This window comes from Piliocolobus tephrosceles, chromosome 21 (genome assembly GCF_002776525.5).
Source record: "Piliocolobus tephrosceles isolate RC106 chromosome 21, ASM277652v3, whole genome shotgun sequence".
NCBI classification, from domain to species: domain Eukaryota; kingdom Metazoa; phylum Chordata; class Mammalia; order Primates; family Cercopithecidae; genus Piliocolobus; species Piliocolobus tephrosceles.
The window spans coordinates 20,774,731-20,793,218 of NC_045454.1; the positions used below are offsets into that span (position 1 = coordinate 20,774,731).

Here is an 18,488-nt window from a genome sequence, read left to right on the forward strand (position 1 = left end):
CCCGGGAGGCGGAGTTTGCAGTGAGCTGAGATCCGGCCACTGCACTCCAGCCTCCCGGGTTTACGCCATTCTCCTGCCTCAGCCTCCCGAGTGGCTGGGACTACAGGTGCCCGCCACCTTGCCGGCTAGTTTTTTGTATATTTTAGTAGAGACGGGGTTTCACCGTGTTGGCCAGGATGGTCTCGATCTCCTGACCTCGTGATCTGCCCGTCTCGGCCTCCCAAAGTACTGGGATTACAGGCTTGAGCCACCGTGCCCGGCTAAGCCTATTAAATTTTTTTTTTTTTTTTTTTTTTTGAGATGTAATCTTGCTCTGTTGCCCAGGCAAGAGTACAGGGGCGTGATCTCAGCTCACTGCAACCTCCGCCTCCTGGGTTCAAAAGATCCTCCTGCTTCAGCCTCTCGAGTAGCTGAGATCACACCCAGTTATTTTTTTTGTATTTTTAGTAAAGACAGGTTTCAACACGTTGGCCAGGATGGTCTCAAACTCCTGACCTCAAGTGATCTGCCCACCTCGACCTCCCAAAGTGCTGGGATTACAGGTGTAAGCCACTGTGCCTGGCTTCCATAGAATTTAAAGAAGATCTAGGGTCTTACAGAATAATATTCAGAATGCCAAAATCACTCAACATATGAAGAATAAAGAAAATTTTAGCTCACATGGCAAAAGACAACAGACACCAAAATAAAGGTGATTCATGTTGGAATTATCGGATAATGACTTTAAAGCAGCTATTTTAAAAATGCCTGAACAAGGAATCATGCACACTCTGCAAACCAATATAAAAATAGAAAGTTTCAGCAAAAGAGTAGAAGATATAAAGAAGAATAAACAAATTTTAGAACTGAAAAGTGCAGTAGCCGAAATAAAAACCACTGGCTAGGCTCAAAAGCAGAATGGAGGTAATAAAGTCAATAAACTTGAAGATAGTTCAAAAGAAATTAGCTAATATGAATAACAGTGAAAATAAGATGGAAAATGTAAAAAGAACACAGCCTCTGGGAATGTAGAACAAGAAAAGATTTAACATTTGTGTCATCAGGGTTTCAGAAGAATAGAAAGTACAGGACTCAAAAAAGATTTGGAGAAATAATGGCTGAAAACTTACCAATTTTGGTGAAAGATAAAACAAACAAAGCCATTTTGAGAAGCTCAGCCACCCCAAATAGGATAAACCCAAAGAAATCCATACTCAGACATATCATAATCAAACTGCTGAAAATGAATGACAAAATAAACAGTGAAAGAACTGTAAAAAAAATAATGTATTACTTATGGGTGAAACAATGATTTGAATGACTGGATTACTCTTCATAAACTCTGGAGGCCAAAATAAAGTGGAACAATAATTTATTGTGCTGAAAAAAAGAGCTGTCAATCCAGAATTTTATATCTAGCAAAAATATCCTTCAGTAATGAAGGTGAGATTAAGGAAAGTAATATTGCAAATGTACGTTGCAGCTCAGGCTGTGCCCTCAGGGTCTGTGTGGGAGCAGGCAATAGTGGGGACAGTGGTTAGTGAAAGAGCCTGTACTCCTTCTCAAAGGGGTTAAGTGCTTGTTAAATCCAGGAGACAGCTGTCATGTAAGAATGAAGGTCCAGTGCTGCTTTCCAGCTCTCCAAAGAAAACCAGAAATCCAGATTTCTATATTAAATCCCCTGATAGCTTGAGGCTGGTAACTAATTCAGAACTTTTAGAGAACTGCAGGGGCAGCACCAAACACAAACATGCATAGGATACACCCTGAGTCACTAGGTTGTTACTTCAGGGGAGTTTTCTCTGTTTCTTTGAACTTCAGAAATTATACCAAGATACATCTAATTAAAATTCTTGGCTGGGAACAGTGGCTCACGCCTGTGATCCCAGCACTCTGGGAGGCTGAGGCGGGCGGATCACCTGAGGTCAAGAGTTCGAGACCAGCCTGGCCAACATGGTAAAACCTCGTCTCTACTAAAAATTAAAAAAAATAATAAAAAAAATAGCTAGGCTTAGTGGTTAATTTGACTTGTTTATTGCATAGGGTAGAGATAATTCCAGCTGGAGTGTAGTGGTGAACCCACAGCTCACTGCAGTCTGGACCTCCTGGGCTCAAGTGATCCTCTTACCTCAGCCCACGAGTAGCTGAAACCGCAGACGTGTGCCACTATGTGTGCAGTCCCAGCTACTTGGGGAGGCTGAGGCAGGAGAATCCCTTGAACCCAGGAGGCAGAGGTTGCAGTGAGCCAAGATCGCGCCACTGCACTCCAGCCTGGGCGACAGAGCGAGACTCTGTCTCAGAAAAAAAATAAAATAAAAAATAATAAAACATAAAATAAATCCTATGGAGATGGTTGATACTTTTGTTTTAATAGGTATTGACCGTGTTGGGTTCAGGCTGCAAGTTCCAACAAGCCTTGTGTGGACTGTGACTCCAGTGTCAGTTTTCAAGGCCTTTCCAGTGTTATTTGGATTTGTCCACTGTGTGCACCATCCAATCCAATATGAAACTTACACTTTAGTTCTTAAAGTCTTTGATATGTTATTTAGGGACAGATCCACATATATTCAGGCAAAAATGAGCCTAAGAGTTCCTAAAAACAGTTTTTTTGAACTTTGGGTTTGTTTGTTTGTTTGTTTGTTTGTTTTAGACGGAGTTTCACTCTTGTTGCCCAGGCTGGAGTGCAATGGCATGATCTCGGCTCACCCCAACCTCCGCCTCCCGGGTTCAAGCAATTCTCCTGCCTCAGCCTCCCGAGTAGCTGAGATTATAGGCATGTGTCATCACGCCCAGCTAATTTTGTATTTTTAGTAGAGACGGAGTTTCTCCATGTTGGTCAAGCTGGTCTCAAACTCCCGACCTCAGGTGATCCTCCCACCTCAGCCTCCAAAAGTGCTGCGATTACAGGCGTGAGCCACCATGCCGGGGCCAACTTTGGGTTTTTTGAACTTGAACATCGGTTGCTTTTTTGAACTTGTTCCTTTCTGGTATCTTCTTGATACTTTCTAGTTCCCTGGAGCTCCCCTATTCAGTTCTCCAGTCATAATGCTGGGGTTTTAGTTACCTCCCTCTGCTGTATACTTTCTATAGCTATGCGTGGGTATGGCAGGAGGAAACAGAGAAAAAAAGTAATGGGGGTTCACTCCACAGCAACTCTAATAGGAAAAGAAGATTCCTACCCCTTGTAGTTTTAGATACCTGCAGGCCCCCACTGCTTCCACTGTTGCTGCTGCTGCTATGAGATTGTCTGGAGGCTGGGATGTGCAAAAATGGGGGGGGGGAAATATAGACACATATTTGTGTATATATACATATATGTATGTATGTACACATGTATGTAAATACACACACAAGCAAGAGATTGCTCCAATCTCTCTTGGTGTTAAGAATCCCATTTCCTCCCATCCTGGCTAATGTGGTGAAACCCCATCTCTACTAAAAATACAAAAAATTAGCCGGGTGTGGTGGCACATGCCTGTAATCCAAGCTAGTCGGGAGGCTGAGGCAGGAGCATCACTTGAACCGAGGAGATGGAGGTTGCAGTGAGCCAAGATTGCGCCACTGCACTCCAGCCTGGGTGGCAGAGCGAGACTCTGTCCCCCGCAAAAAAAAGAATCCCATGTCCTGTGCCTTCTGCCAAAACTAGAAGGCTTATCTTGGGCCAGGTGCAGTAATCCCAGCACTTTGGGAGGCCAAGATGGGAGGACTACTTGAGCCCAGGAGTTCAAAATCAGCCTAGACAACACAGGGAGACCTGGTTTCTACCAAAATTTTAAAAATTAGTTGGGCATGGGGACACACATCTGCAGTTTGAGCTACTCAGGGGCTGAGGTAGGAAGATCGCTTGAGCCCAGGAGGTCCAGAATGCAGTGAGCTGTGGGTTCACCACTACACTCCAGCTGGAATTATCTCTGTCTATACCCTATGCAATAAACAAGTCAACTGCATTTGTAGACCCCCAAAAACATACAGAAAATACCTAGAAATAAAATATCAAATGAACTATAAGCCCTTTTTTGGGATAAGTTTATAAAAATACACTGAAATACCATCAAGAAGGCCTAAATAAATGGAGAAAAGTACTGTGATAATGGCAAACATGATTTAATATAATAAAGATATCAGTTACTACTAAAGTGATATAAAAATTCAATATAATTTTTTTTTTTTTTTTTTTTTTTGAGACAGAATCTCGCTCTGTTGCCCAGGCTACAGTACAGTGGTACCATCTTGGCTCACTGCAATCTCTGCCTCCTGGGTTCAAGTGATTCTCATGCCTCGGACTCCTGAGTAGCTGGGACAACAGGTGTGCGCCACCACACCTGGCTAATTTTTGTGTTTGCTTTTGTTGATTTTTTTTTTTTTTTCTGAGACACAGTCTCACTCCATCACCCAGACGGGAGTGCAGTGGTACAATCTCGGTTCACTGCAACCTCCACCTCACGGGTTCAAGCAATTCTTGTGCCTCTGCCTCCCGAGTAGCTGGTATTACAGTTGTGCGCTACCACGCCTGGCTAATTTTTGTATTTTTAGTAGAGCCAGGGTTTTACCACATTGGCCAGGCTGGTCTCGAACTCCTGGCCTCAACCGATCTGCCCACCTCGGCCTCCCAAAATGCTGGGATTACAGGCATGAGCCACCACATCCGGCCAAATTCAATGTAATTATACATATTAAAAACTCAACATTTTAAATAAAACATAAAGTAATTTTTAATACTATATGAAAGATCACAGAGATAAGTATAACCAAAACACGCCTAAAGAAAAGGTGGAGGGATATGTCCTACCAGAAATCAAGACTTCTTATATAAACATGAGTAATTTAGGCAGGGATAACAAGGCTCAATGTAACAAGAAAGACCCGTGCATATATGAAATCTGAATATGTGACAGAGGAGCACTGTTGATCAGTGAAGAATAGATGGAGTTTTCATTTGAGAGGGAAACATAATTTTTTTTTTTAGGAGACGGTGTTTCCCTCTGTTACCCAGGCTGGTTTTGAATTCCTGGGCTCAAGCAACCCTCCTGCCTTAACCTCCCCAAGTGCTGGGATTATAGGCATAAGCTACCACACCCAGCCAATTCGTTTTCTATGCAGGAAAAATAACTGATCTGCATCTCATATTATTCGTAAAAATCAATTAAAGTTGCATTAATAGGGCTTTAATAAGAAAGCGAAAACATAAAAATTCTTGGGAGTTCGAGATCAGCATGGGCAACATGGCAAAACCCCGTCTCTACAAAAAATATAAAAAGTTAGCCAGGAGTGACAGCACGTGCCTGCAGTCTCAGGAGGTTGAGGTGGGAGGATCACCTGAGCCTAGCAGGTAGAAGCTGCAGTGAGCTGTGATTGTTCCACTGCACTCTAGCCTGTCTGACTTTTTCTGTCTAAAAAAAAAAAAAAAAAAAAATCTTGGAATTAAAATAGAAAATTGGGCTAGGAAAGGTTTCTGAGGATCCAAAAAGTATAAAGCATACAGGAAAAAGATAAAAATGTTTACAAGCAATATATAATTTAACCATTAAACATACAATTTGACAATATTAACACAAATAATTACTATTCATCAAAAGATATCATAACAAAAGTGAATAAAAAAGATGTAAACTGGAAAACATATCTACAAAACATGTGATTGACCAAAAATGAGTATCTAGAATTTATACAAGGAATTCCTACAAATCTTAGGAAAAAGACAAATTAGCCTAATACAAAAGGGATCAAAATGACATTACACAGAAGAGACACTAATGACCAATAAACGTATGGAAAGGTAATTATCTTCAATAACGACCAGGGAAATTTAATTTAAAATGATAAAATAAGATTTCATACTCATCAATCAGATTATTAAAAAATGAAAAAATCTTATCACAAGGAGTGATGGTAGAACAAAAGCACTTCCCACATAAACTAATACATCACTTGGAAAACAGTTTGGCATCACCTTGCAAAGTTGAGTAAGCATGTACACCAAGATCCCGCAATGGTATTCCTAAGTGTATTTCCTAACAAATCTCTTGCACATATAAGTCTGCAGATGTAAATATTATTGTCATAATTATATGTTTATGTATATACATTCTACATATTCTACTATGTTTATAAACATAGTTTAGGCCGGGCGCGGTGGCTCAAGCCTGTAATCCCAGCACTTTGGGAGGCCGAGACGGGCGGATCACGAGGTCAGGAGATCGAGACCATCCCGGCTAACATGGTGAAACCCCGTCTCTACTAAAAATACAAAAAACTAGCCGGGCGAGGTGGCGGGCACCTGTAGTCCCAGCTACTCCGGAGGCTGAGGCAGGAGAATGGCGTAAACCCGGGAGGCGGAGCTTGCAGTGAGCTGAGATCCGGCCACCGCACTCCAGCCCGGGCGACAGAGCAAGACTCCGTCTCAAAAAAAAAAAAAATAAATAAAAAATAAACATAGTTTATACCATTTTAAGGGAAAAATTTAATGGACAGGTTGAAAAGTGTAAAAGTCATTGTTGCAGAATATATTAGCAAATCAACACAAATGAAGGCCAAAGAAATATATATAAAGGCAGTATAAATGGAAAAACAGATGAAGAGTAAGAGACACAGGAGATAATACAGACGTTTTATGTCAGTCTAACAGAAGGAAAAAAGGAAATGGTAACAAGGCAATATTTGAAGAGATGACTACTAAGAATTTCCTATCACACACAAAAAAAAGATGTAAGTCTTCAGACTGAAAAATGCTCCCAGAGGCAAAGCATAAGGGGAATAAAGCTAACCATATCTGAATTTATCACAGTAAAAATTTAGCCTGTTAGAGGAAAACATTTTTCTCTAATGGAAAGGAACAAGAATCGTCTACTAAAAAGAAAACTGTGGAGAATCTTCATGGCCTTGTGGCAGGCAAAGATATATTAAAAAAGACAACAATGTACAGCTGGCCCTCTGTACCGGGTGGGGGGGTGAGGAGGGTTGAGGTTTGGTTCCAGGATCATGGCAGACACCAAAATCTGCAGATACTCAAGTCCCTTATACAAAATGGCACAGTAAGGTGGTTTAAACCAACTATGGCTCTCAACCTATTAATACAGAGGGCCAACTATATGTATTTTACATCCATGATTGGTTGAGTCTGTGGATGCAGAATCCACGAATAGGAAGGGCTGACTATACATATGTGGTGATTCCATTTATGTAAGATTCAAATATAGGCTAAGGAAGAATTTCTTAAGTCCCTAGAAGTGTGAAGCATAAAAGAAAAGATAGATACATTTGACTACAGTAATCATTAAAAACTTCTGCTCACAGAAAAGAAAACCATAAAGAGAGCCAAATTCAATTCAGAGTAGTAAAAAGATACTTGTAGTTTGTAGAACATGCAAAGTCCCATAAGCAGAATATATAAAGAACCCTTACACATTATTAAGAAAAATACAGACGGCCAGGCGCGGTGGCTCAAGCCTGTAATCCCAGCACTTTGGGAGGCCGAGGCGGGTGGATCATGAGGTCAGGAGATCGAGACCATCCTGGCTAATATGGTGAAACCCCATCTCTACTAAAAATACCAAAAAATTAGCCAGGTGTGGTGGCGGGCGCCTGTAGTCCCAGCTACTAGGGAGGCTGAGGCAGGAGAATGGTGTGAACCCAGGAGGCGGAGCTTGCAGTGAGCCGAGAGCATGCCACTGCACTCCAGCCTGGGGGACGGAGCAAGATTCCATCTCAAAAAAAAAAAAATACTAAAATAAAAAAGAAAAATACAGACAATTCAACAGAAAAACAGGCAGAAGATTTGAGCAGGCAATTCACTGAAGAATTTCACCTGGGTGTGGTGGCTCACACCTGCAATCCCAGCACTTTGGGAGGCCAAGACAGGCTGATCACAAGGTCAGGAGTTCAAGGCCAGCCTGGCCAACACAGTGAAACCCTGTCTCTACTAAAAATACAAAAAATTAGCTGGGCATGGTGGTGGGCACCTGTAATCCCAGCTACTCCGGAGGCTGAGGCAAAAGAATCGTTTGAACCCGAGAGGCGGAGTTTGCAGTGAGCCAAGATCTCACCACTGCACTCTAGCCTGGGCAACAATGCAAGACTCCGTCTCAAAAAAAAAAAAAAGAATTTCCAAAAACTAAAAATGATATGAAAATGTGTGCTAAAACTCATCAGTAAAGAAAGAAACTTAGCCAGGCACGGTGGCTCAAGACTGTAATCCCAGTATTTTGGGAGGCTAACACAGGTGGATCACTTGAGGTCAGGAGTTCAAGATCAGCCTGGCCAACATAGTGAAACCATATATCTACTAAAAATATAAAAATTAGCCGGGCATGGTGGCATGTGCTTGTAATTCCAGCCACCTGGGAGGCTGGGTGAGAGAATTGCTTGAACCTGGGAGGCGGAGGTTGCAGTGAGCCAAGATCGTGTCACTGTGCTCCAGCCTGAGTGACAGAGCGAGATTCCGTCTCAAATTAAAAAAAAAAAAAAAAAAAGAAGGAACTGTAAATTAAAACCATACCAAATTATTATTATACACTCACTAACTGATAAAAATCAAAGTTTGGGCTGGGTGTGGTAGCTCATGCCTATAATCCCAGCACTTTGGGAGGCCGAGGCAGGCAGATCACCTGATGTCAGGAGTTCGAGAGCAGCCTGACCAATAGGGAGAAACCCCATCTCTACTAAAAATACAAAATTAGCCAGGCGTCGTGGCGCATGCCTGTAATCCCAGCTACTTCGGAGGCTGAGGCAGAAGAATCACTTGAACCTGGGAGGCAGAGGTTGCGGTGAGTCAAGATCGCGTCATTGCACTCCAGCCTGGGCAACAAGAGCGAAACTCTATCTCAAAAAAAAAAAAAAAAATCAAAGTTTGATAATACCGTATATTAGGAAGCATGTGCAACAATGGGAATGTTCATATACTGCTGGTGAAATTGTAAACAAATACAAGTGTTGAAGAAAAGTTAAAATTAGGAAACTCGGCTGAGCGAGGTGGCTCCCCTGTAATCCTAACACTTTGGGAGGTTCAGGTGGGAGGATCACTTGAGGCCAGGAGTTAGAGACCAGCCTGGCCAACATGGCAAAACCCTGTCTCTACTAAAAATACAAAAATTAGCTGGGTGTGGTGGTGCACGCCTATAATCCTTGTAATTTGGGAGGCTAAGGCATGAGAATTGCTTCAATCTTGGAGGCAGAAGTTGCAGTGAACCCAGATCACGCCATTACACTCCAGCCTGGATCACAGAGCTAGACTCTGTCTCAAAAAAACTAAAAAATTAGGCAGCTAGGGTGGGAGCAGTGGCTCATGCCTGTAATCCCAGCATTTTTGGAGCCTGAGGCGGTGGGATCACTTGAGCCCAGGAGTTCCAGACCAGCCTGGGCAACATGGCAAAACCACATCTCTACAAAAAATACAAAAAATTAACCAGGTGTGGTGGCATGCACCTATAGTCCCATCTACCCAGGAGGCTGAGGTGGGGGGATAACGTGAGCCTAAGAGGTGGTCAAGACTGCAGTGGGCCATGATGGTGCCACTGCCCTCCAGCCTGGGCAAGAGCGAGACCCTGTTTCAAAAAAAAAGTAAAAGCACCCTCCGGAAACCAATAGGCAAATGTTATTATTATTATTATTATTTTTTTTTTGAGACGAAGTCTCGCTCTGTCGCCCAGGCTGGAGTGCAGTGGCCGGATCTCAGCTCACTGCAAGCTCCGCCTCCCGGGTTTACGCCATTCTCCTGCCTCAGCCTCCCGAGTAGCTGGGACTACAGGCGCCTGCCACGTCACCCGGCTAGTTTTTTTGTATTTTTTAGTAGAGACGGGGTTTCACAGTGTTAGCCAGGATGGTCTCGATCTCCTGACCTCGTGATCCGCCCGTCTCGGCCTCCCAAAGTGCTGGGATTACAGGCTTGAGCCACCGCGCCCGGCCGGCAAATGTTATTATTTTGCAAAGTCCATAAAAACTGAAAGAATAAACTCAGTAACAGATTAAAAGTATGAAATATAGAAATGAACAAGTTAATTATCATGCTATGGTAAAAACGTCCACTCTCACAAGTACTCAATATAATGACAATAAAGCAGTCCAGTATACGAAGAAACCACTGTAAAATGTATATAACTTTGCGTTAAAGTTATATAAGGGAGAAAATATCCATACTTTTTAGAATTACATAATAAAATTACGCAAGGGTGAAATGACATGAGGTTCTGGATTTACTTGAAATTATCCGCTGTGGGGCGTGGTGGCTTACATCTGCAATCCCAGAATTTGGGAGGACAAGGCAAGTGGATCACCTGAGGTCAGGAGTTCGAGACCAGGCTGGCCAACCTGGTGAAACCCCATCTCTACGAAAAATACAATAAAATTTGCCAGGCATGGTGGCGGGGTGCTTGTAATCCGAGCTACTTGGGAGGCTGAGGCAGGAGAATTGCTTGAACCCCAGAGGCAGAGGTTGCAGTGAGCTGAGATCACATCATTGCACTCCAGCCTGGGTAACAAGAACAAAACTCCATCTCGAAAACAAAGAAAAAAAAGGAAAATATTTGTGCAACAATAGGGGTAGATGAGTGTGGCATGTATTTTTGATAATTTTCACAATGAAAAACAACATTCTATGACTTGTAAAATAAATGAGCAAAAAAATTGATTTAAAATAAAAGCCATTCTTAAAGTCAAATGAAATGAATACTACCAAACATTGTGAGTGTCTGAAAGCTTCAGAAATATCTTGTCTCTGGCCGGGCGCGGTGACTCAAGCCTGTAATCCCAGCACTTTGGGAGGCCAAGACGGGCGGATCACGAGGTCAGGAGATCGAGACCATCTTGGCTAACACGGTGACACCCTATCTCTACTAAAAATGCAAAAAACTAGCCGGGTGAGGTGGCGGGCGCCTGTAGTCCCAGCTACTCTGGAGGCTGAGGCAGGAGAATGGCGTAAACCCGGGAGGCGGAGCTTGCAGTGAGCTGAGATCCGGCCACTGCACTCCAGCCTGGGCGACAGAGCAAGACTCCGTCTCAAAAAAAAAAAAAAAAAGAAATATCTTGTCTCTGAGAATCTATCCTAAGCAAATACAGAATAATCTACATGCATAAAGTTGTGTTTTTACATAAAGAATGTACATGTGCATAAAGAATGGTGCTTTTACAAACAAGCGTTGATTAGAAAGCAGCCTAACTATGTAAGTATAAGTACTTGAACTGCACTAAAAGAAAAAAAAAAAACAGAATTACATGAGAAAATGCATGTAGAAACTGTTACATACCTATCTAATCTTCATGGCCAGATCTTTTTGGTACTTTTCTCTCTGAGTTCCTGAGTCCACCTTCTATCCTGCTGTCTGTTCAACCTACATTTCCTTGCCATATCTTCTCCTGCTGTAAACCTCTAGGTATCAGGGTGCTTCAGGTTTCTGTCCTTGCTATATTTATTCCCTAGGAGATTTCATCCAGTCACAAGACTCTGTATCTCTATATTGAAGGCTCTCCAAATTTTCCTCCAACGTTGATCTGACCTCCCAGTTCCAGACTTTTATACTGAACTGCCTGCATGGCATCCATGCTGCGTCCAGTAAGCAACCCCCAATCTACTCTTTCCCCATTTCAGTAATTACAAAGCCCATTCTTCCACAGGCTCTCCCTAAAAAGCATGAATCCTTTTCCTCTTACACTCCAAGACTGAATCCTGCTAACTCTTCCTTGAAAAGATTTCAAACCCACCGCTTCCTTCCACTGCCACTGATAACATTTCAATGGTCTCTGAGCCATCACTGTATCCCAACCAGACTACTATAAAAATCTGCTAAACAGCCACTCTGCTTCCAACCTTGCCTTCTACAAAGCAGTTAGGGAAATCCTTTTAAAACACATGTTGCATCAAGTCCAGGCACAGTGGCTCACACCTGTAATCCCAGTATGTTGGGAGGCTGAGGTGGGATGATTACTTGAAGTCAGGATTTCGAGACCAGCCTGGCCAACATGGTGAAACACTGTCTCTACTAAAATACAAAAATTAGCTGGGCGTGGTGGCAGGTGCCTGTAATCCCAGCTACTCGGGAGGATGAGGCATGAGAATCGCTTGAGCCCAGGAGGTGGAGGTTGCAGTGAGCCAAGATCATGCCACTGCACTCCAGCCTGGGCGACACAGCAAGACTCCATCTCAAACAAAAACATGGCCAGGTGTGGTGGCTCACACCTGTAATCCCAGCGCTTTGGGAGGCTGAGGTGTGCAGATCACAAGGTCAGGAGATCGAGATCATCCTGGCTAGCATAGTGAAACCCCGTCTCTACTAAAAAATACAAAAAAATTAGCCGGGCGTGGTGGCATGAGCCTGTAATCCTAGCTACTCAGGAGGCTAAGGCAAGAGAATCGCTTGAACCTGGGAAGCCGAGGTTGCAGTGAGCTGAGATCATGCCACTGCACTCCAGCCTGGGCAACAGAGCAAGACTCTGTCTCAAAAAAAAACAAACAGAAAAAAAAATAAGTTGCATCAAGCCATTTCTAGGTGCACAGCCTTCTGATGACTTCTTGTCTTAGAATGAAAAGATTTCCCATGGCCTGTATGGCAGACTGTACGTAAACTGACCCACTCTTTCCCACTACTCCCTCTTTGATCTCATCTCCCACCTGTGGGGAAAAGAAAGAGATCAGCCTGTTACTGTGTCTATATAGAAGGAAGTAGACATAAGAGACTCCATTTAGTTCTATATTTGAAATGCTGTTAATCGGTGACCCTACCCCCAACTTTGTCCTTGCAAGAGACATGTGCGAAGGTGATTTAAGGTTAAAAGGGTATTGGGCTGTGCAGGATGTGTCTTTGTTAAACAAGTACCTGAAAGAGGCTTGATGGTTAAAAATCCTGCCCGTCCCCGGGCAATGTAACATCTCGGTGTAAAACCCATTGTGTGCCTTGTTTACTGAGTAAGGAGAAACCGCCTTTAGGAATAAGGTGGGGCTTGCTGGAGCAATACTGCTAAAAGGTTTATGGAGATGTTTGCATATGCATCTCAAGGCACAGCATTTTCCTTTAAACTTATTCATGTTACAAGGATTTTTGTTCTTATGTCTTACTGCTGATTTCCTCCCTACAATGATCCTATTTTCTAGCTACTCCCCCTATCGTTTAGATGGTAAAGATAATTATCAATAAATACTAAGGGAACTCAGAGGCCGGTGCCAGTGTGGGTCCTCTGAAAACACAGCACTGGTCCCCTGGGTCCCGCTTTTCTTTCTCTATACTTTGTCTCTGTGTATTATTTCCTTTTCTCAAGTCTCTCGTCCCACCTAACGAGAAGCACCCACAGGTGTGGAGAGGCAGGCCACCCCTTCACCCACCCACGTACCCCTCTGCTACCAGTCACTGGCCTCTGGAGCTGCTCCTCAAACACAGCCAATGCACAGTTGCCTCAGGCCTTTGAAGGTCTGCGTTCCTCCATCTGGAGCAGTCTTCCGCCTAGTACCCATTTACAATGACTTACTGTGGTACTTCTTTGGGTCTCTGCCCAAATGTTACCATATCATTTGGTAAGATATGGTAAATTTCTCTTGCTTCTTCACATAAAATATCATCCTTTATCCCCTTCCTCTACTTCTTATTTCTTTTTAGTATTTACTATTACCTGGTATGTTATATATTCATCTATTTTCATATCTCTCCTTACACTGTGGGGTAGGCTCTGGGAACAGAGATTATGCATGCTCTTTTTTTTCTTCAGGCTGGAGTGCAGTGGCATGATCTTGGCTCACTGCAACCTCCACCTCTCGGGTTCAAGTGATACTCCTGCCTCAACCTCCTGAGTAGCTGGGATTATAGGTGCCTGCCACCACACCCGGCTGATTTTTGTATTTTTTAGTAGAGATGGGGTTTCATCATGTTGGCCAGGCTGGTCTCGAACTCCTGACCTCAGGTAATCTTCCTGCCTCAGCCTCCCAAAGGGCTGGGATTACAGGCATGAGTCATTGCACCCAATCACGCATGTTCTATTCATTACTGTAAATAACCTCAGTGTTGAGAATAGTGCTGGGCATACCATAGGCACTCCAGAAACATAAACTAAATGAATGAATGTGCTGTCCTCCTCCTCCATACCAAATCTCTCTTTGCCAGCTCTTACCTTCTCCACGGAGACACAGGCCCTTTATTTCCAACCCTCTATATAAAGTCAATGACGCTCACACCAAAATCTCCCCCTATGACTTCTATGTGGATCAACACCTCTTCTACATTGTTAGCCCTCGCTTTCTGTTAAGCTCCCTATTTTAACTTCACTTATGGTGGTTCTACTTTGTAGAAGTTATTTGTAGACATGTTCTAGTACTTCTACTAGGCAGTAAGTTTTGAAATTGCTTATTCCTTTTTTAAACTCTGCAGCACCTAGCCGAGTGCCTTATACATGTTAGAAAATCAGTAAATGTTGGTAAAAAATATTAATGAATCAATGAAGGCATAAACCCCATCCCAAAAAAACTTAGTAAAAGAAAATAAGTCTTGGGCAGTGCAGGAAAAAATCTATTTCTGGAGACAGTGATGCTTTTATTAGACTAAATACAAAGGGGGATGAGAAGCTAGGAAGGAAATGGACCCAAAATATGGATAGAAAGGAGTATCACTAGAAAGGGTGGAGGAGGGCACCAGTTGGTTAGAACTGAGAGAGAAGAATAAGAGAAGAAAAGCAGGCAAAGTGTGTTAGGTAAGGGGGAAAGGTAGGATCATCTGAAAGCTCATGTAGAAAAGGTCTTACATTTGCACAACAGGCCAAAAGCCTTTGAGGAGAGTTTCCCAGATAGCATCTAAAAGATGCAGTCTCTCTACTGGCCAAATCACATATTACCTGCTGTGCCTCACTTACCTGGCCACTGGCCTCTTGTTAGCTCTCTGTCAACCAACCAGGGCTCCTTCCCTTGCTCCAAGTAGGAGATCACATTTGGTTTAGAAATAGAATGCCCTGCTTACAAAAGAAGTAACAAAACAAATTTATCATGAGAATATCCTAGAATTCAAATCCAGTCCCTTCATTATAAAGAAAGACATAGCACTGCGAGAAGAGTCAAAGAGAGGTACAACGGACTTATGAAACATAATGGAAGATGTAAAACATCTCCCAAAACTCAATGCAGCTTCCTTTTTCTAACTCTACCATATTCAGAACATTCCTGTGAGAACAGGATGTCAAAATTCGACTGGTTTTTGAAAGCCAGGTGAGCATTTCACATTGGAGGAAGTAGGCCTTCCAAGGGGAGAATCTAAATTACTATGGACAGATGTCCTTACCCATTGAAACCAGGTTGCTGTAATTCTCCAACATCACATCTCTGTATAAATCTCTCTGATCATCATTCAGGCATTCCCACTCCTCCTGAGAGAAGTCTATGGACACATCACTGAACATCACTGACTCCTGGAACAATAACCACGTATATGACTTGATTAATTTTTAAAAAAGTATTTTTGTGAAGGAAAGAGAGAAGAAAAAGATTAAGGTAGAGGAAGTAAAACATAGCATATGAATGTCTGGGATGCAGTGGAGGACTGTAATCAAATAAGCACAACTGAATCACTGGGTTTCCATGTCGTTCTTTTTCCTCCAAATGAAACTGCCTGAGTACGGCAGGATACCTCCATTATCCAAACAAGGTTGGGAAGGTACAAAAATTCAGCCAAGAGGGCTTTCCCAATTAAATGAAATTGTATATGCAATGCCTCGCACTATACCTGTCATATAATAAATCAACAATACATTTGATCTTTCTCCCTCTCTTTTCCCAAATAGCTGAAAGTCAAATTTCAGAATAAGGGATAAAGACAAGACATTAAAAGCCTCCAGAGCGAAGAGCAGGTCATATAAAAAGCATCAAAAATTAGAGGGGCAATGGAATTCTCAAGAACACCCCTAAAAGCAAGAAACAATAAGAACAATTCTTCAATATTCTGATGGAGAAAATAAACTCTGACCTAGACTTTCATAAACAAACTATCATTCTGCTTTGAGTGTTGAGAAAAGACATTTGTAGACATCCAAGGACTCAAGAAGAGTTTCTTCGGAAACTTCTAGAGGATATGCTCCACAATAACGAGGGAGTAAATAAAAAAAGAAGACAACACAGGATTCAGGAAATAGGTAAAGTCTCAGGAAAGCTGTGACTGAGAGAGTAAACCAGACCAGATGGGAACAAGGATACAGGAAATGGGGAAGCAAATCTCTACATCAAAAGGAACTGATGTGTCTGACCAGAGGGAAAATGTATTGACTGGCCTGTGGCGGTGATGCTGGAGATTCTGGACATAAACACACAAATGACTAAGCAAATAGGGGGGAAAGCAATTAACCTAGGAAAATGAAGGGTTGTATAGAACAAAACTATGAGCTCGCTTGGCAGACAGTAATATTTGCAGCCATAATAAGGTGTATACTGTTGATTTAACAAAAAATGGTGATATGGTAACAGTCGGGAGAAATGAAAGTGCAGTATGGGAATACAATGCTCCCTTTAACTTTGCAATCAATCAAGAGATAATGACTACAGTGGGTTTATCAAAAAATGGTAGTAAACCAATTTTCAAGAGTTGCTTGGAGTAGGACTGGTAATGGGACAAAACCAGAAATGAACTACTTCCCTTGTAGACATGTGTAAAATTACTTGTAAAAAATTTGTATCTTAGAAAATAAAATTAGCATATAAGACTCTGATCCATTCCTATGCCAGACTTTTTTTTTTTTTTTTGGCGGTCTGAGACGGAGTCTCGCTCTGTCCCCCAGGCTGGAGTGCAGTGGCGCGATCTTGGCTCACTGCAATCTCCGCCTCCCGGGATCATGCCATTCTCCTGCCTCAGCCTCCTGAGTAGCTGGGACTACAGGCGCCCGCCACCGTGCCCAGTTAATTTTTTTTGTATTTTTAGGAGAGACAAGGTTTCACCGTGGTCTCGATCTCCTGACCTTGTGATCCGCCCGCCTCGGCCTCCCAAAGTGCTGGGATTACAGGCGTGAGCCATTGTGCCCGGCCCAGACTATTATATAATAAGAAATGTTCCATGTTACAACAAATACTATTCAAATTTGTTGTAACATATAATTTGAATAATATTTATTATAAGCCTATAAATGATATCTATTCTTTTGCCTTTAGAAATTCAGGCTGCAGGTGATCTTTAAAGACTTCTCCAACATTGGCCCAATCTTATTTATAACCACCTACTGCCCAGCTGTAAATTCCCCTTATAACTAAGCTACAGAAAATTGGTGAAGGATGATCTAGTTTCACCGTTGGTATTACTGACATCATTGTTTTTGTTTTTCAAACAGGGTCTTCCTCTGTCACCCAGGCTGAAGTGCAGTGGTATGATCACATCTCACTGCAGCCATGACTTCCTGGGCTCATGTGATCCTCCCACCTCCGCCTCCCGAGTAGCTGGGACTACAGGCACGCACCAACAGGCCTGGCTAATTTTTGTATTTTTTGTAGAGATGGGGTTTGCCATGTTGCCCAGGCTAGTCACCTGGGTTCAAGCAAACCACCAGCCTCAACCTCCCAAAATGCTGGAATTACAGGTGTGAGTCACCACATTTGGTCACTGACGTCAATTTTTCATGGATGCTTAGTGAGGTGTGAGAGCTTTGTACAAACCACTAGTCACACTCTCGAGCATAAAAGGCTCATTAACCAGGAGGCCTTGCCATGTACTAGCACTGAAATCAAACAAAACCACAGCATGTATTTTCTTATTGGAAAACCCAGGTCTATGGAGCTAATGAGGGCTTTTCCCTATAAGGTGCCCCTAATTACTTATTTTCATCCCATCAAATCACTGTCCAAGCAAATTAGATTCATTAATTCAATGTGGGGAACACCCTTCTGTCCTATCAGGATTTTTGGTAGAAGCCTGAGATAGGAGATGCCAAAGGACTTTGTAAATGAGTATGTAAACATTGTTTAAAAGCGGGGGTAACTGGAGAGGAGACTGGGGTTGTTTAGGAGGAAATGCATGTCCTTTTCCTGAAAGGGGGCCCTGGAAACCAGTATAAAAAAATTATCCACACCTGATCTGGGTCAGACCATTTTTACATTACATAATTCTCAACCTCTTTATGGAAAGAAATAAGTATTCTTGATGAAATTGCTAGGGATTTTCTGATGGACATTAATCTAAATTAAAACTTCTTCAGAGAAATTTGTTATTCAACCACTTGGCTGATTCATACATAACTGTGAGTTAAGAATATAAATTTTTTGCTGAGCACGGTGGTTCATGCCTGTAATCCCAGCTCTTTGGGAGGCTGAGGCAGGTGGATTGCTTGAGGTCAGGAGTTCGAGGCCAGCCTGGACAACACGGCAAAACCTCATCTCTACCAAAAATACAAAAATTAGCCGAGTGTAGTGGTGGGCGCCTGTAATCCCAGCTACTCAGGAGGCTGAAGTAAGAGAATTACTTGAACCCGGGAGGCAGAGGTTGCAGTGAGCCGAGATTGTGCCACTGTACTCCAGCCTAGAAGACAGAGCGAGACTCCATCTCAAATTTAAAAAAATGGGGGGGGGGGGGGGG

General features: G+C 42.7%; 1 protein-coding gene across 3 annotated transcripts in view; it reads right to left on the reverse strand.

The window, feature by feature from the left end:
- ZNF566 (zinc finger protein 566) overlaps positions 1 to 18,488 on the reverse strand; it is a 47,228-nt gene that overhangs the window by 13,486 nt on the left and 15,254 nt on the right. For 2 of the 3 annotated variants that reach the window (XM_023195827.2, XM_023195829.2), the window contains 2 exons: positions 15,222 to 15,348; positions 14,800 to 14,898 (listed from right to left, as the gene is read on the reverse strand). In XM_023195827.2, coding sequence (XP_023051595.1) covers positions 14,800 to 14,898; positions 15,222 to 15,348 — 226 coding nt within the window. The remainder of the gene's footprint in view (positions 1 to 14,799; positions 14,899 to 15,221; positions 15,349 to 18,488) is intronic. The other variant, XM_023195828.2, reaches the window with a different exon arrangement.